A 26,712-nucleotide genomic window follows, 5' to 3' on the forward strand; every position below is an offset into this window, starting at 1 on the left:
TCCCCACCTACTATAAGTAAAGCATACGCTTTTCTAAGGATTCAAGTAAGTGATCATTTTCAAGTTTGGAATTGTACCCATAAATGTTGGTAATAATAATGATGATGTTGTTACAGTTGATAACAAGACAAAGAAAGTGACCAAAAGGGTCACAGTCGGAGTGCAAAATACTTCCATTAAAATGATTATTTAGAGTGGTAACTCCAGCAGAGAGTTCAGAACCATGAGAGAGACATACTGCCCTACCAAGCAAAAAGGCAGTAACTGCTCATTTGGTCGAAAATTAGTTAATGTCATTTTTGCTACATTAAATACATGCTTAATCATTTGGACAAGTATCCTGCCTCTACTGTATTGTGTTTTGCAGAAAATGGGGGTCATGTTAGCAGTAACTGCATAAAGTTACTGTGAAACCAAGGTAAATAAAAGCCATTTTTCTCAGTTCCACGCTATGAGTAGTTAGTGTCTTTTCGCTTGGTAGGGCAGCATACATCATTACCCCACTGAGATCTCCAGAAGTTGACGTCGGTAGCAACTGAATGAGACTCTTGAAAAAAACAAATCTGTTTAAGCTGTTTGGCAAATAAAAATAAGGCTTTGCGCTTTACATTATTTCTTAACCCCCTAGCATTGAGTGAAACTATAGACAACGACAAAGTGGAATTTTGAACAAAGTACAACGAGCTAAACAACAATCACAAATCAAATAAGAATGAAAGGAAACCAGCGTTGCACACCATATAGATATAAATGATTGAGTGAGAGTAGTTTTGCATAACAAAGCTAACCGCCAGAACAAGAAACAACAAAGAGCTTGCTCACTGACTATACTCCAGGTAAAAATATCAGAAGTGAGAGAACAAATAAAATAGTAAATATCCATTACTCCAGTAGTTTTGTGCAGTTAGAACGAAGGTTAAATCACCTTAGAGCCGGGAGTGGGATCTGCTCACATCAGAGGTAGCTATCTAGGTAGCCTATGTTGACCAACAGGCACAGCCTATGACAGTTCTCAAGGAGTAAGGTTGATTTTGGATCAGTTGATGAAAGCGCACCCTCCGATGAAGTAAGCCGCTTTCACTTCTTTTCATGCTTTTTCCACAGCTGGCCACAGTTTCTCTCTCCTTTGTCTGCTTTTGAGAGGTATTCAGCAAACCGCAGATTGTTATCGCATAGGAAAGTACATTTCTTGGCTGCTTTCCAAATGGCATCCCTGTAGATCCATGATGTGAACTGGAGAATGACACCTCTGGGCTTGGAGTCACCCTGCCTTCTCGTGCCGAGGCGATGTACAGTGTCGACAACATCTGCTAGCTTAGCCTTCTCCACAGGTAGGATAGCTTGGCAGACTTTGATGGTCTCTTACTGCACGTTCTCCCCATCTGCCTCGGGAACTCCATACAGTCTTAGATTCCACCGTCTGGAATAGCTTTCGAGTTCCGCGATTCTTCTTTGGCACAAGTCCATCTTTCCCTCCTCCTTTCGACATGCTTTTCAAGGTGGGCGACCTTCTTCTTAACGTTCTTACATGCATGCAAAGTCAACAGTTTTTTTTTAAGCCCTCGATTTTCATTGCGTTGTCGCCAACCATTTTCTCTATGGCATCGTTCCTTGCATTGATGAGCCTGGAAAGAGTGGCGATAACATCATTATTGGCAGCGGCATCTGGGCCCAGTTCAAACATGCCTTTCTTGGAAGCTGGAGGTTTGCTTCTGGTTATAGGCAAAGAAGGAAAATCCTCCTCTGACACGGAAAGTGTCATAGAATCTGTCAGACCAGTATAGTTGTGGCAGTTGTCAATGAAAGCATTTGCCTCCTGTGTAACGACATTGGATGATGGCGGAGCATTGCTAGCTGAGGAGGTAGCCATAAAATTTCTCTTTCTGTCAGTGCGCTGTGACATTTTGGAAAATATAATCTTAAATCATCAATAGCCTGGTGTTTTTAGCAAGCGAAGTATTAATTTGGTAGTTCAAAATAATACACTTTTCACTGTCTTTCAAAAGTTGGTATGCAGAGCTCGGTAGGACGCGTGCGCTCAAGCTGCCATCTTGGAGCCTCTCCTAAACAACTCCTTTCCACATGCCCACTACTTTCCTTTCGACACACCCAATCTTTGACACGCCCACTACTTTCCTTTCGACACACCCACTCGCCCATACTCCGGTCGCCATATTGAGTGGCAGCTACCCCCTTCTCGTATTTATTCCAACTAGGTACCCCACCTGATCAACTCAGCTAATTGATCAGTTCAGTGATTTCCTAAATGCAACACACCTGGTCTTCCAAGTTGGTTAAATAAAAAACATGACCAGTGTTGCTCACCCTTGGTCTACAGGTAACGCTAAAATTTGGGGATTTTTCCCAAAGCATTTGCTATTATTTTTGCTTGTCTGAAAATCATGAACTTTACTACCAGTACATATTATGTCCTCCAATATTTATTTTATTTTTCCTGTTTGAAAACTGATATTACACACATTAAGGGTAAACAAATATATGTTTTAAGCAAAAAAGTATATATTTTTTTGATAATTTCAAGGAGTTGGGCAGGGTTGTCAAACTCATTCCATGGTGACCAGAGTGTCTGCAGGTTTTTGGTTTATCCCTTTAAATTAAGGCCTATAAAACCAGGTGAGTTCCTTACTAATTAGTGACCTTAATTCATCAATCAAGTACAAGGGGGAGAAAAAAAACACACACACTTGGCCCTCTGTGGAATGAGTTGGACATGTGGAGTAGGGCATTCAAGGAGTTGGTTTGATGGGAAGTCGTAATGTCATCGGCCTTTTTCCCTAATATGTCATGACTTACATGGACAACCTATTGAGATGTTCCTTTTGTTACAAACACCTTTTAAGTAAATCCGATGTTAAATGAGGTGAAAAGGAGACAGGAGTGCCACTATACAAGTTGCACAAAAATACTTCTCCAGTTGTATGACAACACTGCCATCCAGTGGCTAGTGCAACATCTCTGTTTCTGGTTGAGATTTGAGTCACTGAACGCCTTACGACAGAGACAAAACATGTCACGTACGTAACGGTTTGAATTAGTTGTTCATTTCACAAGTTGTGGATCAACTGCTATATGATTCCCGTCGTGTTGTTGGCCAACAACCCAGAAAGATGCCACAGAAAACACTGGGATCCATTGTAGGTCTGCTTTGCACCGGGACCTGTTTGGTACAGGTAAGCTGCAGTTTGCGTTCACAGCGCGGTAAGCGCTTTTAACCAAGCCCGTGGATCGCAGCTGGATCCTAGGCCTTCTATTGTGCCTTTTTGTTTCCCCACAAAGGAACTTGGGCATGGCTCGCTAGCAACTCCAACTTTGGGTGACGTCAGTTTGGGCAAATCGTGTGTTTGTTGATATATTTATAACTACTATGTTTATAGCATGAAGTACCTAAGATATCATGCGACGTTTTGAAAGTATTGGTAAGATTAGTTGATAAACCACCCATAGCTAGCTACCCTAACGGCAGGTTATTTTGTCCGGTAGAGCACCGCAGTATATTTTTTTTGCTTTCGATATTTTGAATTTGCTAATTTGTTTTTAGGATGATGACAGTTCGAATCAGATGATGGTGGAGAAGAAGGTTCACACTTTGTTTTTACTGATAGTTGGGTTTTTCCCAAAAATGAGAAAATATGTTGTTTTCTTGCGCTCCGGTGGTTTAGGGGACCTTAGTAAAAGTACAGTACCGGTGATTAAGTGAAAGTAAAAATATATATTTTATTTATTTATTTCACCTTTATTTAACCAGGTAGGCTAGTTGAGAACAAGTTCTCATTTGCAACTGCGACCTGGCCAAGATAAAGCATAGTAATTCGACACATACAACAACACAGAGTTACACATGGAATAAACAAAACATACAGTCAATAATACAGTAGAACAAAATAAAACAAAAAGTCTATATACAGTGAGTGCAAATTAGGTAAGTTAAGGCAATAAATAGGCTATGGTGGCGAAGTAATTACAATATAGCAATTAAACACTGGAATGGTAGATGTGCAGAAGATGAATGTGCAAGTAGAGATACTGGGGCGCAAAGGAGCAAGATAAATCAATAAATACAGTATGGGGATGAGGCAGGTAGATAGATGGGCTGTTTACAGATGGGCTATGTACAGGTGCAGTGATCTGTGAGCTGCTCTGACAGCTGGTGCTTAAAGCTAGTGAGGGAGATATGAGTCTCCAGCTTCAGAGATTTTTGCAGTTCGTTCCAGTCATTGGCAGCAGAGAACTGGAAGGAAAGGCGGCCAAAGGAGGAATTGGCTTTGGGGGTGACCAGTGAGATATACCTGCTGGAGTGCATGCTACTAGTTGGTGCTGCTATGGTGTCCAGTGAGCTGAGATAAGGCGGGGCTTTACCTAGCAGAGACTTGTAGATAACCTGTAGCCAGTGGGTTTGGCGACGAGTATGAAGCAAGGGCAAACCAACGAGAGCGTACAGGTTGCAATGGTGGGTAGTGTATGGGGCTTTGGTGACAAAACGGATGGCACTGTGATAGACTGCATCCAGTTTGTTGAGTAGAGTGTTGGAGGCTATTTTATAGATGACATCACCGAAGTCGAGGATCGGTAGGATGGCCAGTTTTACGAGGGTGTGTTTGGCAGCATGAGTGAAGGATGCTTTGTTGCGATATAAGAAGCCGATTCTAGATTTAATTTTGGATTGGAGATGCTTAATGTGAGTCTGGAAGGAGAGTTTACAGTCTAACCAGACACCTAGGTATTTGTAGTTGTCCACGTATTCTAAATCAGAGCCGTCCAGAGTAGTGATGCTGGACGGGCGAGCAGGTGGGGGCAGTGATCGGTTGAAGAGCATGCATTTAGTTTTACCTGCGTTTTAAGAGCAGTTGGAGGCCACGGAAGGAGAGTTGTATGGCATTGAAGCTCGTCTGGAGGTTAGTTAACACAGTGTCCAAAGAGGGGCCAGAAGTATACAGAATGGTGTCGTCTGCGTAGAGGTGGATCAGAGAATCACCAGCGGCAAGAACAACATCATTGATGTATACAGAGAAGAGAGTCGGCCCGAGAATTGAACCCTGTGGCACCCCCATAGAGACTGTCAGAGGTCCGGACAACAGACACACTGAACTCTATCTGAGAAGTAGTTGGTAAACCAGGCGAGGCAATCATTTGAGAAACCAAGGCTGTCGAGTCTGCCAATAAGAATGTGGTGATTGACAGAGTCGAAAGCCTTGGCCAGGTCGATGAAAACGGCTGCACAGTAATGTCTCTTATCGATGGCGGTAATGATGTCGTTTAGGACCTTGAGCAACAATATACATTGTTGCGTTCCCATTGAGGAGAATTAGACCTAATATAAAGATTATACACACTGCATCGGGCCTCCAGTAGCTGAAGGCCCAATATTTTGTTGGTGTTACGTTTAGTTACTAAGAGTGTTATATTTAACCCCCCCCCCCCCCCCCCCCCATCCATGCTGTATTAATGATATTTCCAGTTCACCACTTCTCTGATTTATTTAAAATAATATATTAATATTTTTTGTGATAGTTCTAAATGTTAATACCTCCCCATCCATATGATCTACAGACAAGTGTGTTGGGTTCCTTTACCTCTTGTATGAAAGGTACACTTTTAATTTTTCCAAAATTCCTTTCCTTCATTTTTTAAAAGCCATTTATCCTGTTATAGCTGTGGTTATTTGTTGGCATACAGATTTCATTTTCAATAGTTTCTTATCCAAATGACCTATATGTGTAGCCTTCCCCGTAGCTCAGTTGGTAGAGCATGGTGTTTGCAACACCAGGGTTGTGGGTTCGATTCCCACGGGGGGCCAAGTACGAAGAAAAAAAAATGTATGAAATGAAAATGAAATGTATGCATTCACTACTGTAAGTCGCTCTGGATAAGAGCGTCTGCTAAATGACTAAAATGTAAATGTAAAATGTGTAAAACCACTTGACGTTAGGTCAGTCCCTCCAACTTGCCCTCTTATAGGCTAGGTGGAAGTTTCAAACTGCTTATACCAGTCTCCACAAGTGCATATGTTTTAGGTCTTTGTGCCCATGACATTCCTGTGGAAGATGTAGTTTTTCAGAAGGGGCAAGAAACGGGTATCTTGGCTCTGGTTATTGAATAGCTTAACATGGTAGGCCTACTTCTCGTAAGAGAATAGGTTCTTACCCTGGTGTCCTGGCTAAATTCCCAATTTGGACAATACCATAATGTTTGTAATCATTCCTCTGACAAGTAATTATAGCTCATTTAATCAACTCTCCGACCTATGCAACTAACACTTGTGTTGGATGCTAAAAAATAATTATTTTATTTAAACTACTAATAAAATATTTACGTATTGGTCTTCATCAATGGCCTTCATCAAAACAATGACACAGACGGAATGGACAAGTACATGGGGATAAGGGAAGACAATCAGCTGGCGATGCCAGTAAGAGGTGTCTGTCAATACAAGGAGGTCCACAGAGTAAGAGGTATTGTGGTCAATGGCTCCACCTAGTGGTACATACATGATGTTAAATATGTGCAATATTGAAAGTATTTTTCAGCTTTAGATTTCAAAACCATCTTCATATAGACCTACAGAAATGTTGATATGTACGTGAACAAATAACCACAGCTGTAGTAGTATAAATATCTGTAAAAAAAAAGAGTTATTTGGAAAAAAGAAAAGGTGTACCCTTAAGACAGGTTATAGCTCATGGACAGTGAGTTATTGAAAAAAGGACCAACAGTTGGAAATATTCATGAAATCGGTGCAATGGAAATTCTAGTGGGTGTACTATGAAGGAGGGAGGTCTGACTTAACATCAAATGGTTTTACAGGTACAGTGCCTTAGTAAAGTATTCCAACCCCTTGACTTTTACCACATTTTGTTACAGGCTTATTCTAAAAGGGATTAAATATGTTTTTCCTCTGCAATCTACAAACAGTACCCCATACTGACACAGAAAAAACAGGTTTTTAGAATTTTTTGCCGATTTTTATTAAATAATACTTTTACATTCAGACCCTTTGTTATGAGACTCAAAATTGAGCTCTGGTGTTTCCATTGATCATCCTTGATGTTTCTACAACTTGATTGGAGTCCACCTGTGGTAAATTCAATTGATTGGAGAGAATTTGGAAAGGCACACACCTGTCTATATAAGGTCCCACAGTTGACAGTGCATGTCAGAGCAAAAACCAAGCCATGAGGTCGAAGGAATTGTCCATAGAGATCCGAGACAGGGTTGTGTCGAGGCCCAGATCTGGGGAAGGGTACCAAAACATTTCTGCAGCATCGAAGGTCCCCAAGAACACGGTGGCCTCCACCGTTCTTAAATGGAAGAAGTTTGGAACCACCAAGACTCTTCCTAGAACTGGCCGCCTGGCCAAACTGAGCAATCGGGGAGAAGGGCCTTGGTTAATGAGGTGACCAAGAATCCGATGGTCAGACAGAGCTCCAGAGTTCCTCTGTGGAGATGGGAGAACCTTCCAGAAGCACAACCATCTCTGCAGCACTCCACCAATCAGGCCTTTATGGTAGAATGGCCAGATGGAAGCCACTCCTCAGTAAAAGGCACGTTACAGCCCACTTGGAGTTTGCCAAAAGGCACCTAAAGACCATGACCATGAGAAACAAGATTATCTGGTCTGATGAAACCAAGATTGAACTCTTTGGCCTGAATGCCAAACGTCATGTCTGGAGGAAACCTGGCACCATCCCTATGGTGAGGGTAGCATCATGCTGGGTCTGAATACTTATGTAAATGACATTTCAGTTGATTTGTAATTAGCAAAATTGTAACTGTTTTTGCTTTGTCATTATGGGGTATTGTGTGTAGATTGATGTGGGGAAAAAACAATTTAATACATTTTAGAATAAGGCTGTAACATAACTAAATGTGGAAAATGTCAAGGGTCTAAAATTTAGATAAGAAATTATACAAAATTTGATCTGTACGTGAACAAATAACCACAATTGTAATATGATTAAATATGTATAACATCTAAGGGGAATTATTTTGGGGAAAAAACTAAAGGTGTACCTTTCATGAGAGGTAAAGGAACCCACCGCTCATATGGATAGGAAGGTATTTTGTAGAAAACGATGAGCAGTGGCGCAAATGAGAGCCATGAGCGTACAGCCATCGCTTGCGCCTCATCTCCATACAGTGCTAATGGTGCACATCAGTTATTTCAGATGGTGTCAACGTAATGACATTTTGAGAGTAGAATGTTTTTTTTTATTTTTAAGTCACAAGAAGTGACCTTATCAGTCGTTCTATAAAAATCTCCCCCAGCAAAGAACCCACCCCTAACTTTCCCACCGCTGCTGAAAAATATCCTAGGGGAAACACTGAAGATCGTTGGCCTATTCATGGTTTATGATCTTGTAATTTTTACATAACACATTTAAAATAAAGTATCAAATTTCAAAATGTAATTGTTGTTGGGGGGGACAAAGTTGGCTTAAGTGCTCTAGATCATTTAAGATGCACTATGCATGTTCGCCTACAGTAATTTCAGTTTGTTACAAAACAAGCAAGTATAGTGTAGAGAATAATTGTGCCATCTAATCCGCTGTGAAATATTTTCCATAACTAAAAATATTGTATTTCCAACTGTTTGAAGCTGGTGTACAAAAGTGAGACGGGGGAAAAAACTATACTGGAAGCATAGAAATAGCGCACTTAACAGAGCTACTGCTTCTTTGGCTTGCTTTCAATGAGAGTGACAGATCTATAACTCACTTTTCTATGTGAGATTTTTCAGTTCTCCAAAAAGAAACATATATTGCAGCTTTAATTGAATAAATCCTGTAAACACCAGGTTCTGCTGATGGCACTTTTAAGATGGTCCTTTAGCCGCGAATGTATAATATTCCCCCATTTTTAAACCAACAAAGTCACTTCTTGATTTGAAAAAAGGTTAACCCTTGCTTTCTACCGTCATCTGATTCTACTTATATCACTCATCTTCCTAGGACCTTCAGTGGGCGAGGTATTGACAAGCAAACTTCGAATATCCAAACTGAAAACAAATTTAATGTGGCGGTCCATTAAAATAGCTAGCTAATGTTTGCAAGCATAATATTTTGTAGACATAACAGTGTGATATTTTATCTGTAGCTACTGGACAATTTACTGTTGAAGTATACAACAAGTCACTTCGATAGCTGGCTGCTAGCTACCACCAGTAAACACAGCATGCAAAATTACTGGTTAGCTGGCTAGCTAGCTTTCTAGCTAAGTAACTGCATTTTTCCTTTGATGTATTTGTTGGTAGCGACGCATATAGCTTGCTGTAACTGTTAGCTAGCTACTGGCCACAAACCTGTTTTATTTAGCCTATCACAGTACCTGGTTAAAATGCTGCTCTTCTAAACTTAGTTAAAACAACTGGAGTGCATTTGGCAGCTTCTATGATATGTTTGTATAATCAGGAGATGTCACTTACCTGTCAATGCAACACCTACAGTGCATTCGGAAAGTGTTGAGACCCCTTGACGTTTTCCACATTTTGTTACGTATACAGCCTTATTCTAAAATTGATCAAAATAATTTCCCCCCTCATCAATTTACACAACACCCCATAATGACAAAGCAAAAACAGGTTTAGAAATGTTTGCAAATTTATCAAAAAGAAAAAACTAAAATATCACATTTTATATAAGTAGTCAGACCTTTACTCAGCATTTTGTTGAAGCACCTTTGGCAGCGATTACAGCCTCGCCGTCTTCTTGGGTATGACGCTACAAGCTTGGCACACCTGTATTTGGGGAGTTTCTCCCATTCTTCTCTGCAGATCCTCTCAAGTTCTGTCAGGTTTGATGGGGAGCGTCGCTACACAGCTATTTTTCAGATCTCTCCAGAGATGTTTGATCAGGTTCAAGTCCGGGCTCTGGTTGGGCAATTTCAAGGACATTCAGAGACTTGTCCCGAAGTCACTTCTGTGTTGTCTTGGCTGTGTGCTTAGGGTCGTTGTCCTGTTGGAAGGTGAACCTCCGTCCCAGTCTGAGGTACTGTGCGCTCCCAGAGTGGGTTTTCATCAAGGATCTCTGTACTTTGCTGTTCATCTTTCTCACGATCCTGACTAGTCTCCCAGTCCCTGCCGCTGAAAAACATCCCCACAGCATGACGCTGCCACCACCATGCTTCACCGTAGGGATGTTATCAGGATTCCTCTAGACGTTCAATCTTGGTTTCAACAGACCAGAGAGTTGTTTCTCATGGTCTGAGAGTCCTTTAGGTGCCTTTTGGTGAACTCCAAGCGGGCTGTCATGCATTTTACTAAGGAGTGGTTTCCGTCTGGCCGCTCTACCATAAAGGCCTGATTGGCGGAGTGCTACATGCACTGTGAACTGTGGGACCTTGTATAGACAGGTGTGTGTGTGTGCCTTTTTCAAATCATGTCCAATCAATTTAATTTACTACTGGTGGACTACAAGATGATCAATGGAAACAGGATGCACCTGAGCTCAATTTCGAGTCTCATAACAAAGGGTCTGAATACTTATGTAAATTAGGTATTTCCGATTAGTTTTTTATTTGCAAAAATGTCTAAACCTGTTTTCACATGGTCATTATTAAATTTTTTTAATTTTGATTTAACTAGGCAAGTCAGTTAAGAACAAATACTTATTTGAAAAATGGAAGGGGTCTGAATACTTTCAGAATGCACTGTATTTTGTCATTTGATTTTCAATGCATTGAATGCTATTTGAACGTTCATCCACAGCGAAAGTGAGTGACTTTGCAGGCTTGCTTGTTAGTGTTTTGTGCAGTAAATCCCAATATAACTTTGTCAAACAGCTGTGCATGTATGCATAATCCTGAGATTTTTTTCCCGGTTGTGTGTGTGAGAGAGATGTCACTGAATAGCATGCCTGCCTGTGTGTTTGTGTTTAGGGTAAGGAGTTCTGTTTCGGAGTGAACAATGAGCAATACCGGTGTGAGATGGGGTACTGCTGCGGTGAGACGGAGTGCTGCACCTACTACTACGAGCTGTGGTGTATGTTCTGAGTGTCCTCTTCTATCCTTGCCTTTCTAGCATCACTCTGTCCCGATTCCCAATATTTATTTTCCTCCGATTTTGAAATGATGTGTTCTTATGGGAATCTCTGAATTTGTCACTTTCTTTGACTCACTCCAATTTGACAAATAATCATGTAGTAATGCTGAAATCAATAGCGCTGAAACAAAATCATTGGCCAAAATGAGTTGATTGAGAATGTAACTACATGATTTTGTGCAGGGTTCTGGCTGGTGTGGACCCTCATCATAATGCTGAGTTGCTGCTGTGCCTACCGTCACCGTCGGGTCAAGATGCGGCTGCAGCAGGAGCAGCGCCAGCGCGAAATCAGCCTTATGGCCTACCAGGGAGCTTCTAGTTCCTTCATCTCCCCTCCACCTCTCAACCTGAGTGAGTCTCTCAGCTCCAACTGGCCACTTATTACATGACCTTGTCCCTCTGAGTTAACTGTTTAGTGTAACTAGGCCTGGTAGTTGGAGATGGTTCTTAGCAGATTCAGAACCACACCTGACAGTTAGTTATTTAGTTCAACACCAGCTAACCCTATCTAGACCGTGTTAACCCTTTATACTTGTGGGAATTGGCCTAAGTGGTTAGGGCTAAATTGAAATGTTTCTTACAGAAGAAATATTAAATGCATAAGCATGGTAGCATTGAAAGGGAACAGTTTGGAGATTACGGGAAAAGGATTAGACCAAAGTTGAGGACACAACAGATCACCTGAAACCAGACTGAATCCAAACATTATACTGTTGATTTTATGTGCATTTTTATATTTACTGTATTTGTTGATAATGAAATCTGAAAATACTCTGGATACATTCAGCAAAGTGATAAAAATATTCCTGGAAAATGTGGGTTAGGTGCAACACAAGACAAAGGAACTACAAGGGTTTGAGTGAGAGGACTAACTGGTGTCTCCAAGTGTCCAAACACCTCTCCAAAGTGTGAACAGTTCCTAGGTCATTTCAATGCACTTTTGACTCAAAGAAGAGTCTTCAACTAAAAAGTAATATTTTTTGCTCTCCTAGCTGTGTCGTTGAACTAGAGCAACCACACTTCTCGTTGTTTAGAGTACTGCATCCCCGCCATCACACAATTACTGTTTACACAATCCAAAAACGGCCCATTTTATATAAATCCCAATTGGGTCAGGTGGGCATCATTTGAAAGCTTCTTCTATTACCAACATGACAAGTTTATGGGGTTGTCACGATACCAGAAGTTTTACTTGGATACCAGGTTAAGTATCGCAATACGCGATAGCATCATAATTCCCAATACCAAAACGATACCACTGCAAAAAAATAAGGCATATTAGCCAAAGTCACAGAATGGCACTTGATCCAGACAGATTGTCAGCTACAGCTCTGTTCAATCATTGTGCATCTTTTGAGTTTAAAATCATTACAGTTGCATTTATTTACATCAACAGTTTTGAGACTTCTGTGTATGCATTAATGAGTCAATTATACAGTCAATTTTACTTAGTTTTTACCAATCTAATGACATAATGGGAATCATTTATTTGAATGGTACATCTCTATTGATAAAGTAGGTACATCGAGATGTAGCCTAGGCCTATCCACAATACAGGGGACTTTATATTCAATAGGAGTTATTGAGCTTGTTTTGGCTGATTTCATGGGGCTACAGTTGACAAGCTGTTTCCCTTCCATGTGGAATTTTATTGTACTGATCAACAACATTTGCCTAGACGTAGCTTCTTTTATAAAACTGTGCGCTGTCTCTTTAGCTAGTAATGACGTCATTTGCGAGGCAAGTTCGCTGAGGCAATAGATCATCTTTGGGAGAGACGTGAGAGAGACCGAATAAGTGAATGAATAAAGTTTTTGGTGGCAATCAGCATATTTTGCATTAGGGTTTGCATATTATGACAAAGTACTAGGGTAATGAATTGATTTTAGCTGTCAGCTAGCAAGGAAATTTTGCCTACGAAGCTGGAAACTACTGGTATCTTCGTCCATTGTAAGGGTTGTAGCCTGTATGGACATTGTTTTGCGAACAGTAATTAACAGTTTCTACATGCTGTGTCACATTATTCAAGCGTGGTTACTTCTGTGGAGCATAAGCGGGGAGCTAACATGATGCAGCCTAGACTCCCAGTGCAGGCTAGCAATGAAGTGGAGCAGGCACGGTGCGCACTATAATAAGGTGTTGGCTGCGCTGATAGACAGGCTTGACACGTTTGACAGAAGTACCGTAAGTAAAAAGAAAAATGGTTCGGTACTAGATTTGTATTTTTTATGTTCTACTATCGAAAAAGTACAGAAGTTTTGGTTTACCGAAAACACTACAAGCTAAGTTATAAAATACGATCTTAGTGTCAGGCGTTGACAGGGCGATTCAGAGAAACAGATCGTAATTTTGATATGCATAGAAAGGACTCATGGCTGTTTGGCTTGATTGTATGACATCGAAACGGTATTTATTATAATCAACGTCTCATCTTTCAAAATACAGAGTCCTTTTAATTTACAGCTTTTCCCTCAGACAACAAAAAAATGTTGCAAAAGTTGCACAATTTGCAGGAGGGATGGGGGCAACTTGTCATGTGCTGTGCTCAACTTTCAGAACGGCGGTCAGTCAACCTATACAGCGCCGTGAAGCGCAGAGCCTGAGCTCTGACGTCGTTTATAGCATATTACTGTACAGCCACTGCATTCCAATTCAGGCGGTATCGGTGCCCAAATCTGCAATTTTCAAACCGTATATGGGTACCAGTGTAAAGGGTTAAGATGGTTGACTCCTGTTTGTTTATTTACGCCCAGGGTTCTGGACAGACTGCAAGCTTCCTGACTATGAAGAGGTGGTGGGTCATCCCCCGACTCCCCCTCCGCCTTACTCCGAGATTACCCCAGAGACCACTACTGTCATCCTGCTGCCATCCATCCAATCAGAAGCGGTCGTGGTGCTGGAGCCCCCAACAGAGGACGCGCCAAGAGAGGAGCAGACCGCCAATTCGTCATCAGACCAAGAAGCCGCGTCTGTGCCCAGCCAATCAGAGCGACCGGTGGAGGTGGACCCTGAAGGCCCATTGGAGGAGGAGCTGCTGACCCGGCGCAGGCATGTGACGGGTGACTCAGGGATTGAGGTGTGTGTTTGCCAACTAGATGAGGGCTCTGGGCCGGAGGAGGACGAGGAGCGGGTGTGTCAGGGGGCCACGGGGGACTGCTGCTCTGCCTCTGATCACACCCTCAGACACAAAGCGAGAACCCCTGAGCCCCAACCTCAGCCCCAGGGTCAGACCACCAGCACCGGAGACCGCCTGGTCTGAGCTCCACCACCTACCATCCCAGAGGCTGCTGTTGCTGCCGGATCTGCGCTTTAGGGAGGGAGACCCAGGAGAGCTCTTGTCATTGTCATCATAACAATAGCTCCGACACCACCAGCAAATGAAATGCCCCACAATAACTCACCAAATTAACCAGGTTGTCCTGTTGTTGAACATCCTTCTCAGTTATGATCCATATAATGACGATGATGACAAAAAGAAAAGCTCTTATTTGAGAAAGATGATTTTTCGTGTGGCTAATTGTTTAATACCCATGGTCCCTCTGCTTTGTTTAGTTCTTAACATGGGGATGATGAGGAAAAATGCTAAGTCTTCCTGGATGGGGGAGTGGCTAAAACTTCTAGAGACCACCAGGTGGTAAGAAGAGGTGTTGACGCTGGCACAGAATTGACTACATCTACCCACCCCACTGTCTGGCCTGGACATTTTCTTCTGGTCCTTGTAACATTTCACCTACATGGGGACAGGACAGTATATTGCAACAGTCACCAACCAACAGGCTTCTAGGCCCCAGCACATAAGGGTCAAAACAGAAGATAATGATTTAAGACACAATCCTGACCTGAAGGGACTGAACAAGGTGTACCAACTGTGACAAATGGAACTTGTTTTGTTTTTGTAAGGGTGTGTACTGTGTAATCTAGGAGACAGCTGCAAAGTGATGTCACCCCTGAGTCGTCTTAGCCTGCACCTGGTTTCCTTGCGGAGTGACAGCAGGGCTATTTGCATCCAGAGAAGAGGCTGGGAAGGGGAAGTGAAGATGTGCCTGTCTCTTATAGGCTCTCCCTCTCTGGACTGTGTCCCAGTAACATCAGACTCCTCCCCCTGAATCCCCCCGCTTCCCATCCCTCGTGACTCCACCAGTACTCCGGTCAACACTTGGCCAGACTGAAGTGTATCGAATGGACTGGGACAGACGTTTTGATGTGCGGCCAAGTTCTGTCTGTGGCCAAGTGAACTCAAGACTGTAAGCTGTGACATTATCCCATCGCTGTGCCTGCAACTTGGTGTCTATAAAAAGCCTCGCGGTGGTCGACCGTGTGTGTCCCAGCCTGGCAGTGATATTACCAGGAATACTGAAGGTTCAGCTCTATAGTACTTTGCTCCTTTATCATTTTCTTGTCTTTGTATTACTTCTCTCTAAAACCAGCTTTGGCTGAGGCCACTATTACCCACATTAATAGCAACACAGCTCTACCAAGGTGCTGCTGTGGGTGTATTGTGTGTTTTATAGGATGTGTAGAGGAGTGGTCTTATTTAGCATAGCCACAAAGTGCCCTGGCCCCTGGTGTAATGCACTCACCTCACCAGGCTTTAGACCACTTTTATAAACAATGCACTAGGATATTGCATAGAAGGCATGAGTCATTTGTTTTTGTCTGTGTGTAGGTAGTGTGTTCTGATTCGTTGTGTCTGCAACATATAGCGAAACACTCCCAGGCCATTGTCCCCAAGCTGACGAATCGGCTGCTGTTTTGATCCAGCGACAGCCAGAGCCCGATAGTGACGCAGCTTCACCACGAATCTCCTGGTCGTGTGCGGCTCGGACTGAGTGACCCAAGGTTTTAAGTATAGACACCCTGTACCTAGTTTCATCATGTTATGACTACATTGGGCCTGCAGTGTGCTGTTGCGTACTCCCTTGGCTTGCGGTGGTGTGAACCCTGTAGGAGCAGTTCTAAAGATTTGTGATGGTAATTTCCATTTAGTGGGGTGGGTGTGGCTTTGCTGTGTGTGTAGTGTTAGCACAGCTGCACGCTGATAAACTGCATGTTCCTCCTCAGTGTTGTGCGTCGCTTGCCTAAGCATGTGTGTCGAAGCGTAGTTGTAGAATCGGGTGTGGAGTGCATGTGATCTTACTGTGCAGTTCCACCAAGAAGAAGAAGAAGCACCACACAAGTCCAGCTGCTTTTGGGGGGGGGGGGGGGGGGGGGTGTTTAAATGTATTGATTTGCTGTCATACAGCACTGATCAATTAGGTTATGGACTGATGCACTGTTTATTATTAACGTCTAATGTAAAAGGAAATTGACACAGATTTATTCTGAATATCAGTCCATAAATATGTAGGATCTTAATTTGATCACTCTGTTGCAGGAGAACTTTCCTGCAATTCAGGAAATGTAAAACATTTGGTGCATTTGAGATTTTAAAATTCAAAAGGCACTCACACATCTGAGTTATCTTTGTTGCAGGTGCATGGCAACAGTTGAGAAAAAATAAGAAACCTGCACAGTGCTCTGGCTAGTATCACTGCTCTTTATTAAGCTTTATATATCAGCCTTAAGGCCTTCTTTTGTACTACACACTTTAATAGAATACTTATGAAATGCACATTGTTATATTTGGTGACACGTTTATTTTCCCTCGACTCCAACCCAATTCGATGCATTGTACTGGGTAGAGTGGAGCAATGTCTACATAAGGGTGCAAATTAAAAATACAAAAGCTCTGGGGAAAAAATTGTCTTGAAGCAGATACGTAAAGCTTAATAAAGAGCAGTGGTACTTTTTTTTTCTTGTGTATTTGAGATTTTAAAAAGGATTCTGCAGTTTTGTAATTTTCACTTTGAAATTTCAGACATGATTGTATCAACCCCTACAAAAATGTCCATGAATTATATTTTCACATTTCCTGTTGCTGCATGATTATTTTCCTGCTGTAGCAAACTGGCTCAAATGTAAGATCCTACATCTAAGTTGTCTGTCTTCAACAGTGTGAAGCCTTGATACTGTAAAAGTAATGTTTTAAAAGTCGTAGAGCATAGTCACGCACACACACTCCTGTTCGCATTCTCACATTAGGACATGTTTTTGATAAGACACCTTAAGCTGCCTTGGTAGGTTGCTAGGGAACAGACATGAGGATCGAGCTGCAGAAGACCTATGAACAGACTCCGTTTAGAGGTCATTCTGAGGCATAGGGAAATGCCTTACTACGGTGGTCAGTTGGGTACAGGTATACTAGATGTGTTTTAGGCTTCTGTATTTGATGAGTTGGCGGTTATATTTCAGACCTATGCTTTTTGAAGATGGCAAAAATGTTTGAGCATGTATTTTTTCCCCCCCCTTGGTAGTCCAGAGGAGTCATTTATACAAATGGAGTCTGAAGTGTAAGCGTCTGACATGTATTGGTCAGCTCAACTTGTTGTTCTAGGATGTGGTAAACTCAGTGAAACCACAAGACAAGATCATGACTCCTATATGTTGCAGAAACTGGTCTGTAGAATAGGCAACGTTTATTTAGTCAGAAAACGTGTATGAGAAATTCCCTTGTTATCTGTGGTTAATGTTAAATTTTTTTCTTAGGTACCCCTATTTTGCGTAGATAACAAAAAAAAATGTTAAAGAATATGATGGACATTAGTTTGATATTTGAACTGACCTGAAAGCATGTTGAATTAGAAAATGGAAGAAAAAAAATGTACATGAATGCTTGTTTTGTTTTCTTGTGATTCATATGATATGTTTGTTTTTTTGAATGGTTGGGGAAAATCTCCCAACTACAAATGTAGAGGCTAAAGTGCATTCATTTTGATGAAGGTAATGGAAATTGAAAAGGTGTTTTCTTGTTTTTGAAATGAGGATAAAATCTCCCAACTACATTTGTAGAGATTTTCCCCAACCATAGTTTCAGTCCCATTGCTCACTCTGCTTACTGGGCAAGATTATTCCCAAACAAACTCCTTTGGCTTTCACATGTTTATCTAGATAAAGGGCTATTAGTCAATCATGGACAAACATCCTTCCATTCATCTGTTCTGTAATTTTCCTCTTTGCCTACAGTTGCAGACACGGTAATATCTGAACATAATTGTTTAGACATCTTTTCTGTAGTAAATAATAGGCTATTTGTAAAAAAAAAAATCTAAAAAAAAATAGATTGATCTTTTCTTTTGGTTTCAATGTTCAGAAGCTTGTATCTCTCTCTCTTTTCCTCTCAAGCCCCCCACCTGGTCCACATGGCTGCTCCGGTATACCAGCAAAGAGGGCACAAGCTAGGTTCAGTGGCAGGTTGGGTATATGGTCCCTGGTGAGGTAACTATCCCCGGGTGTGATGATGGGGGGGGGGCTTGAGTCATGGCTCATTGCATCCCATTGGATCATGAGGAACCCCTCCCCCTCCAGGGGGCCCGACCATACCGAACATAGTAACAGATAGTGCGTGGCAACCCTCACCAATGTTTGTCTTTTTTGAGGCAGGATTCTTGCCCACGCATGTACTGCAGGCACAGTGCACAATTATATTTTGAGATTGTTTGCCAGTACCAAACAATTAATGTACTCAACCCACACTTGACGTCTCACTTACATATGCATACTGTCCTATTGTCATGAATAGCAAACATGCTGTTTTTTATGGACATCTGTATTTGACACTGATCAGAAATCTACTATTGGCACCAGTGCCATCAGTTGTCAGCTCAAGTTTAATTTACCTTGCTCACTAGGCCAAAGCTCTGTCATTGTAGAATGTCATCCTCCTTTCACCTGAAGTGTTCCTCTTCATTTCAGCATTTCAGCTACATACGCCTCTGTAATGTACCTGACTAGGCTATGCAAAAACATAAACCCACTGATGTATGCTGCAATAACTCCTCTGTCTGTAGTTGCCAGTACAAGCAATATTTCTGTCACACTGTACCTCAGTTGGTATGTGTAATGTCTTTGTTTCAACAACAACAAAAAATATATATAACAAAAATGAGTGGTTATTATTGCTACTATGTCATTTGTGTGTATGCTTTAAAAGTAAATGTGTATCTACATGTTACCTCTTGGTGTGTGTGGAGGGGAGTAAAGGTGAAGCCATTCTAGTACATTTTTCAGTTTTCTTTCTGTTCATCTTTAGTGACATAGTGGATAGAATGGGTTGCTCTCATTCTAATCTGCTAAGAATATTACTCTTGCTTTTATTATTATGGGGGGGGGGAATACATCTGTTTTGGTTGTTCCAAGTTAAAGGAGTGTTTTGAATGCTTTTTGTGGGATTAATGCCATTTAATCTTTCCTCAGACTAACATTATTCTGTTTGCTCTGTGGGTACTTTTGTCACTGGTCCACCCCTTGTGTGTTGCACTGTCATGGCGCATTGGGTGTCTTTGTAAACTGCAGCACCTCTGTCATTGTTTTTAGTTTGAGGAATTTTCAATGACTAAATAGTAATAAGTTCTTGCCTTTTTTCTCCTCGATTGCCCAACCTTTGATATAGAAGATAGACTGTGACCTTTATCAAGTATGGAAGCCAATATAACCCAATGTTAGACGGCGGAGTGGCGACACCTCAGCTAGCCCAGGTTTTATTTTTTGATGGTCTCACTTAGGGGTGGGTTGCACTTGAATTATACATCACCAAGGCAACAATGTACTCGCCCCATAATCCAAGGATGCTCTGTTACCCACTTGTAACCCAGATGTTTCTTGCATTTCTCCCTCAACTGTAGTTGGATAATGTCAAGCGGATATTGATTCACGTGGTAGGACTTTTCCAAAACAAATACCCACGCTTGAAAAGGGGTTGTCCAGAAGCGCATACCCCTTTCATTATCACCTAGAACAAGCCAAAAAGACAGAGGAATGCACTGAAATGTGTGGTACATTTGAATGCTTTGGTTTAGTGGGGGTCTGCTGTGTACTCTCGGGGTCATTTGTATTTTATTTTTTATAATAAAACAAACATTGGCACTCAACTGAAGTTGTACTGTTGTTTTGCTTTGAACTTTCTAGTTGATTGCTGTTGTTTCTCAAGCCTGTAGTGTTGGCGTTTTGATAGACTACCTGAGAGCATAACATACTCCACAGTAAGCGGTTCCCCACCCAGGCATCTGAACCAGTTGAGAGATTGCTCTTGAAGAGCATCAGAAGGCAGAGTGAGATGGTGCCTGAGGCATTTGGCTCAGTCATTATTGAGGAGTACCCAAGACAGCCTCTAACATGCTCTTTAGGGACAAAGTCACAAATGTAGTCCCACATTGCCAGATATGCCTTGAAGCCTTGCCCCCATCCTTTAAGTATAATATTAGTGCAGAACACAAACTTAACCATGTGTGGTTTCATGATATACAATCGCGTGACTTGAGTAGAATATTTCCTTCAACCTTCAGTGAGGGTAATACAACATTACCTGCTATCATTCCTACGTTGGAACTAGGCCAAAGATATGATGGGACTCATTCGTATCTACGGTACATCTTAATGATCATTATCCATTTTAATTACCTACTTTCCCATATCCTGAGCCGACGAGTGAGTAAACAGCATCACTAAGGGTTGTAACTTAATGGCAAGAAAAACAAGTTTACCATCAATATAGTAAACTAGCTCCTGTATTTTACATATTGTGGAAAGATGAGGCACAGACCGAGTGGCCTAACAGGAGTAAAAGGCTGTCATACAGTGGGGAAAAGGCAGCATCTGCAATGCACTGTCTTCAAACACTGCTCACGAGGAGATGAGACGCGGTTTAGATGCAGTGTGAGGCGCAGTGGATTGGCTTGTTTTTCTCAGAACATGGAATTAAAATGGATTGTGTCTGCAGTATCCCATTTCCAAACGATCCCTTTCAGAGGGATGCTATAATTCAATGTTCCCAACATTTTTCGGTTACTGTGCCACCAACTGAATTTGGTTCTGCCCGGAGTACCCCGTCGTGCATTTTACCAGTAGGCCTATGGTCTCATGAGTTAAGTACCCCCTAGGGGTCCTAGTACTCCTGGTTTGGAACCACTGCTATCATTTATTGAAATTCCTTTGAAATGTTCATGGTTACAATTCTGAGGTCAGGTCTGGGGAAAAACAGTAAAGTACACATTGGTTTGGAATCGAAACCACTGGCTAGGGCACTCTGGTAATATGCCACAAAACCAAAACAGTTTGGGTGGGTGCAGAAAAGCAAAAGGAGCACACCCTAACTTGAAGTTAAGTCTGGATCAGGCAACTCAAATAAATGAATGCAACCAAAAGGAGAGGGATTGGTCACCTTTTCATTTCATATACAGAATAAAAGAAAAAACACCTAATCAATCTTGACATAAATAGTTGTAAAAAAATGACTAGTCTAGCACCTTCATGCATTCTACTGTAGATTCAGTTTGACAACAAAAGCATATTCTCTGCAACCATACATTTTTCAAACTAATAAAATTGAGTATGAGAATTCATTGAAACCGTCAATCGATTGAAATGCACAAAGACTTACATTGATCGCAAGCACCATAGAGGCAAATATGACATGATGCTGTTTCTAGAGCGAAGCAGAAAAGCGACGGATCAATAGCCAGATAGGCCATTGAAAACATCTTTGGTGTGACACGGTTCAAGCGCTGATGTGACCTGGTCATGTGGGCTGTAGAGTTAGAACACATCGGTTACTTTGTCCCTTTGACTATCAAAACCCTAAAACTGAGTAGAAATCCATTTCCCAGCCCCTTAAAAGGACAACCAAACTATTAACCAGCAATGGCACTCTGACAACACGGAGGTCATTTTCACACAATAAGTACATAATAATAATAATATGCTCTCTATACTTGTGTAGAGTAAGGCCTGGTTGGTGAGAGTAGGGGTGGGGACAGACTACAACTTTCTGTATGTCTACTCATGGCAGGGGTCAGTGTGGTTGGCTACTGTAGTTGAAATGCATCCATCCGCTACTCAGTCTTTCCCAGGATTCATTAGTGTTGTCTCAAGGGTACCTCTGTCCGTCAAGCATATTGGTCTACACTGGGAGGTCAGTTACATTGTCTCCATCTTGTCAGTCATTTCAGCGTCTCAGTGCAGTTGTCGTCAGACTACAGTAGTGGTTATGATGGGAGGCCTCCCTCCCGCTCTTTTTCCCCTCTCTCCGTCTCAGTAGAAGCGTTTGCGTCTGTTCTCGTTCCAGTGGCTGTAGACGATGAGGCCGACCACGATGAGCAGGAAACAGCCCAGCATGGAGAAGAGGATGGTGAAGAACATAGCAATACTACTCCACCCTTCTTCATTCTCACCCACTGACACAGAGAGAGAAATGTTAGTATGGATAGAAAGTGAAAAATAGTGACAAGGAGCCATAATAAGTAGGCCTTAGACAAGTACGCCTTGTCTGAGCCGGAACAGCCCATCTCCTGTTTCTGTAGCGTGAGGCAGCTTGATGTACAAGTACACCCCCTGGACAGGAGGGTAGTATATCACATGGCCTCACCCCCAATCCATCTTGTTAATGCTGAGTGACAAGCAGAAAGGCATCAGGTCCCATTTTTAGTTTCTTTTTGGTATGACCAGGGATCGAATCCCAAACCTTCTGCCAGTCTCGGGGCAGACTCTACATGCCACTGAGTTGGTTAAAGAGCCCTAATAGTATAACATAATTTGATAGCATATGTATTTTAGCTTTTTATCAATAATAACTCTTATTTGAGTAGAGTAACGCCAATGAAAGTGTATGTTCTTCTGTTTGTGTGAGGTAGTGAGCCTTACTCTTTAGTAGGTCCATGTTATCTACACTGGGTAGTGTGATCTCATCTTCCTCCTCCTTTTCCTCTGTCTCACTGCGTAACACAGTCAGCTGGTACAGTTTCAGGGAGATCACATCGTGATTGTCTGTGTAACAGAACGTTTCAGTCATTCAAAGAAAACTGCAGCAAAAACACCTTCAAATGGACCAAAATACAATATCTTAGTTCCCTATTAGATCAAAATAAATGATAGTGATAATCTGGGATGGTCACATCTCACTTGAAATTAGAGACCTCAATGAAACACCAAGTAGATGAAGTAAATGAAAACTAGGCGCTAATTCATGGCAATAAAACAGCTGATTTCATTAATGCTACTATGTAAAGCACAGTAGAGGGGAGTACTACCAGAGAGATCTCCAGTGACGGCCGAGGCTCCAAAGTAGTAGCCCTGGGGCAGCCGTACCCCCGGTATGTCCAGGCAGTCCCTCCATTCATGCTGCCCATCAATGTCAATCATAATCTAGTAGAGATAGTATGGTTAACAGGGTCAGCCATACAAATCATTCAAATCCAGACAGAAAATATTTACACAAGAAGCAACCTAATATCACACAGTCAACCTCTCAGTCATTTAGTAAGTTCACCACTCAGCCAGGTCACCCGTGATACAAGTCAGTATTCGACATCCATCTATGTCTGAGGACGCCGGGAGATGACGTGAAACCGACCACTAGGGGCAACAGCGAGCGCTGTTACCTTCAAGTACAGTGTGGGTTTTGGTTTTGCTAGGGTACTGTGGACAGGGATGTCATACAAGCAAGCCAATACAGCAAGCCAGTAAGCATCTGCCTCTGGTGCCAAAGGTTGTATGTTCGAATCCAGCAATATATCGTCTATCCCAAACCTTAACCATTCGGACTTAATGCCCAAACTTAACCCTAACCTCAAAAGTCAGAGTTATTGCCTAAACTTAACCTTAAACACTTTGAAATTTGACATTTGGAACAACTACGATATTTTACATTTTGAGAAACATGGATGAACATCTAATTCTGACGTGAGACTGTGCGAGCTAGTCGAACAGAGTATGCCCAGGCACTACCTAGCACAGTCAAAGCATCATATCACTGACATTCTCCTGCAAAGTTGAGTTAACGGGTGTGAATGAAACAATTCACTTCAACGCAACAGATTTCTGTTTGTATAGAAGTGACCCAACATGCATCTTGGATGAAATGAGGCATTACACTATTATTTAGTTATTACACAATAACTTGGATATTGATAACATCGTAGAGTCGTTAAAATGTGTGTGTGTGTGTGTGCCTGCTCTCACCGTGAGCCTGCGACGGACATATCTGATGAAGATGAAGGTGTCGTGGTTGAGGTTGCGCACCATGGCGTTGCAGCCGCCCAGCTCAGTGGGACGCCCGTCTCGTTCGTGGTCATAACTAATGCTTCCGTTCCCCACCATGGCCAACACAAAGGGGAAGATCCTCTGGTGGAAGGTGTGAAAATAGTGAGAGAGAGAATCAGAACAACAGGTAAAAGATGCAGCATCCACAACAGTACAATACTGCTGGTAGTGACCTCATTCTCCATCTGATCCCCTACTTATTCAAATGCAAATTACATTCAAGGTGCAACCAATTGTTAATAGGTAGTAAACAACAACAACGTGGGGCAGCATGTTCATTAGGGGTTGATGAGAGTAGCTAAGGAGAGGGGTATGGGGGGCATTTGGTATGGGTGGTCCAAACATGGAGTACCTGTGTGCGTGTGGTGTACCTCGTCTTCTGTGCCTGTCTCCATTGGGATGCACAAAACAGAGAAGCACAACACAAGGCCCATTACACAGGTCTGTGAGCCCTGCCCAAAACAAGCACTCCCAACAAAACCTCATAAATATTCCACTGTATTGGCTTGCTTGTATGACTCAGGTCTGTTTTGTGGTGGGAGGTGTTGGTTGTCAGTTAGCTAAGGCCCCTCTCAGAGCACAGGAAGATCAGGACATGTTGACCCAGATTTGACAGGATATGACACAAACACCGCTGCCAGACAGTACAATAAAATAAAAAGGAAGTGGTTGAGATAAAGTCCTATAATTTGTGACATAACATGTAACAGTATTGTAGCTACTCCTTCCCTCCACAGAAACACATAGAAGAGGTTGACGGGTATATGCACATACTGTACCTCAAGGTGTTTTTCCTCATTGGGGTACGTGTCCACAAATACACCCAGCCCTGTGAAAAGGTCCTGATTCCCAAACACAGGACCTACACAATGACAGAAATGCATTTATACAGTTGCATTGCATTGTACCTACACTCTGGTATTTCTGTTGGAACTACATTGTGGGACAGTACCTTTCTGCATGCGCTCCTTGGTGTACCAAATTGCCAGTCCATCCCCATTCAGATTCTTCTTGCCTTGGCCATGAATCTTAAAGTGCACTTGTAACTCCCAGTCCCTTAGGTGACAGGGCTGGCCACACAAACATACATAGATAGATATTACCATTTTGGCAAAGCCATGCAAAATGTGACATGCATAGAGAGCAGTGGAGGCTGGTGGGAGGAATGGCATCAATGAAACGGTATCAAACATATGGAAACCATGTTTGACTCCGTTTCATTAATGCCATTACAATGAGCCCATCCTCCTATAGCTCCCCCCACCAGCCTCCTCTGATAGAGAGAATCAGTAACAGTGATGTAGACTTAACAGTGTGCAATGTTCTGTACTCACAATGCGGCTCCACACTGCCCCCTGCTTGCTCTGCATGTCTGTTGTGAGGCGCACCTGCTCTGTGGTTACCATGGCATCGCCCATCAATTCCCAATGGGAGGAGCTGGACGACCCCACACCTGAGCACACATTATTTGTAACACACATAGAACAGAAAAGACTGATGGACCGTTGTCATATTATATAAAACAAGTTGTACATAGCGTAGAGCCTTGATGAAGTGGGAGCAAAAAACGATTTTACGAGCATCAACACTCCACAGTCAGTATAACATTGTTGCAATGTCGAATATACAGCATTCATTTCAGCGTTCTCACATTATACTATAATAAAGGGTGGTACAATGGCGCTAACGTTACCTTGATAGGGTTTTGACAATGAATGCTCCCTTTTCAGAAACTCCTCCATTTCATGATTATCATCGTCGGCAAAAGCTCGACAAGTTGTAATAAGAATGATTACAAACGTCCTATATGTTTTTAGAGCCATGGTCTGACGAAGAAAAATATCGGAGAGAATATTAAATATCTGTCAGTTGTTGTTTGTGGCGGCGGCCATTTTAGATTACGACTCCTCCCATTCAACCATTCAACGCCCTATGGCTTGTGATTGGTTTGTAGGGCTGCATTGCGTCTGGTTATTTGTTCACTCGGCTGTCAATCACTTTACACTTTCCAAATCAAATACATTTTTATTTATCACATGCGGCGAATACAACTGGTGTAGACTCTACAGTGAAATGCTTGCTTACGAAACATTCCCAACTATACAGAGTAAAAACAATAAAAATAAATATAATAACTAACACGAGGAATAAAATTAAATACACAAGAATGGCGCTATATACAGGGAGTACCAGTACCAGATCAATGTGCAGAGGTACAAGGTATTTGAGATACACTCTTAAGAAAAAAGGGTTCCAAATGGGTTATTCAGCTGTCCCTATAGGATAACACTTTTTGGTTCCAAGTAGGACCTTTTTGGGTTCATGTAGAACCCTTTTGGGTTCCATGTAGAAACCTCTGTGGAAAGGGTTCTACATGGAACCCATAAGGGTTCTACCTGGATCCAAAAACGGTTGTTAAAAGGGTTACCCAATGGGGACAGCCAAAGAACCCTTTAAGGTTTTAGATAACACTTTTTTTTCTAAGAGTGTAGATACAGTATGTACATGAAGGCAGGTTAAAGTGACAT

General features: G+C 42.1%; 2 protein-coding genes across 4 annotated transcripts; one reads left to right on the forward strand and one right to left on the reverse strand.

Annotated features, from left to right (window-relative positions):
• The first annotated feature begins 2,904 nt into the window (after window positions 1-2,904).
• Window positions 2,905-20,019, forward strand: LOC115204063 (WW domain-binding protein 1). Its single transcript, XM_029769329.1, has 4 exons — window positions 2,905-3,191; window positions 10,891-10,993; window positions 11,237-11,404; window positions 13,807-20,019. The coding sequence occupies exons 1-4, from the start codon at window positions 3,129-3,131 to the stop codon at window positions 14,310-14,312; spliced, it is 840 nt and encodes a 279-aa protein (XP_029625189.1). The 5' UTR covers window positions 2,905-3,128; the 3' UTR covers window positions 14,313-20,019.
• Window positions 20,020-21,292: 1,273 nt separating this feature from the next.
• Window positions 21,293-26,098, reverse strand: lman2la (lectin, mannose-binding 2-like a). Of its 3 annotated transcripts, none has more exons than XM_029769332.1 (9): window positions 25,878-26,098; window positions 25,519-25,637; window positions 25,137-25,254; window positions 24,964-25,046; window positions 24,537-24,569; window positions 24,104-24,265; window positions 23,173-23,287; window positions 22,787-22,909; window positions 21,293-22,214 (listed from the first exon to the last, which is right to left on the reverse strand). In XM_029769332.1, exons 1-9 carry the CDS (start codon window positions 26,005-26,007, stop codon window positions 22,132-22,134), a joined length of 966 nt encoding a protein of 321 aa, XP_029625192.1. In that variant the 5' UTR covers window positions 26,008-26,098; the 3' UTR covers window positions 21,293-22,131. The 3 variants fall into 3 exon arrangements, with proteins under 3 accessions (XP_029625192.1, XP_029625190.1, XP_029625191.1); XM_029769330.1 differs by having other exon boundaries at window positions 21,293-22,320; XM_029769331.1 differs by lacking the exon at window positions 24,537-24,569 and having other exon boundaries at window positions 21,293-22,320.
• Window positions 26,099-26,712: the final 614 nt, after the last annotated feature.

This window comes from Salmo trutta, chromosome 12 (genome assembly GCF_901001165.1).
Source record: "Salmo trutta chromosome 12, fSalTru1.1, whole genome shotgun sequence".
NCBI lineage: Eukaryota > Metazoa > Chordata > Actinopteri > Salmoniformes > Salmonidae > Salmo > Salmo trutta.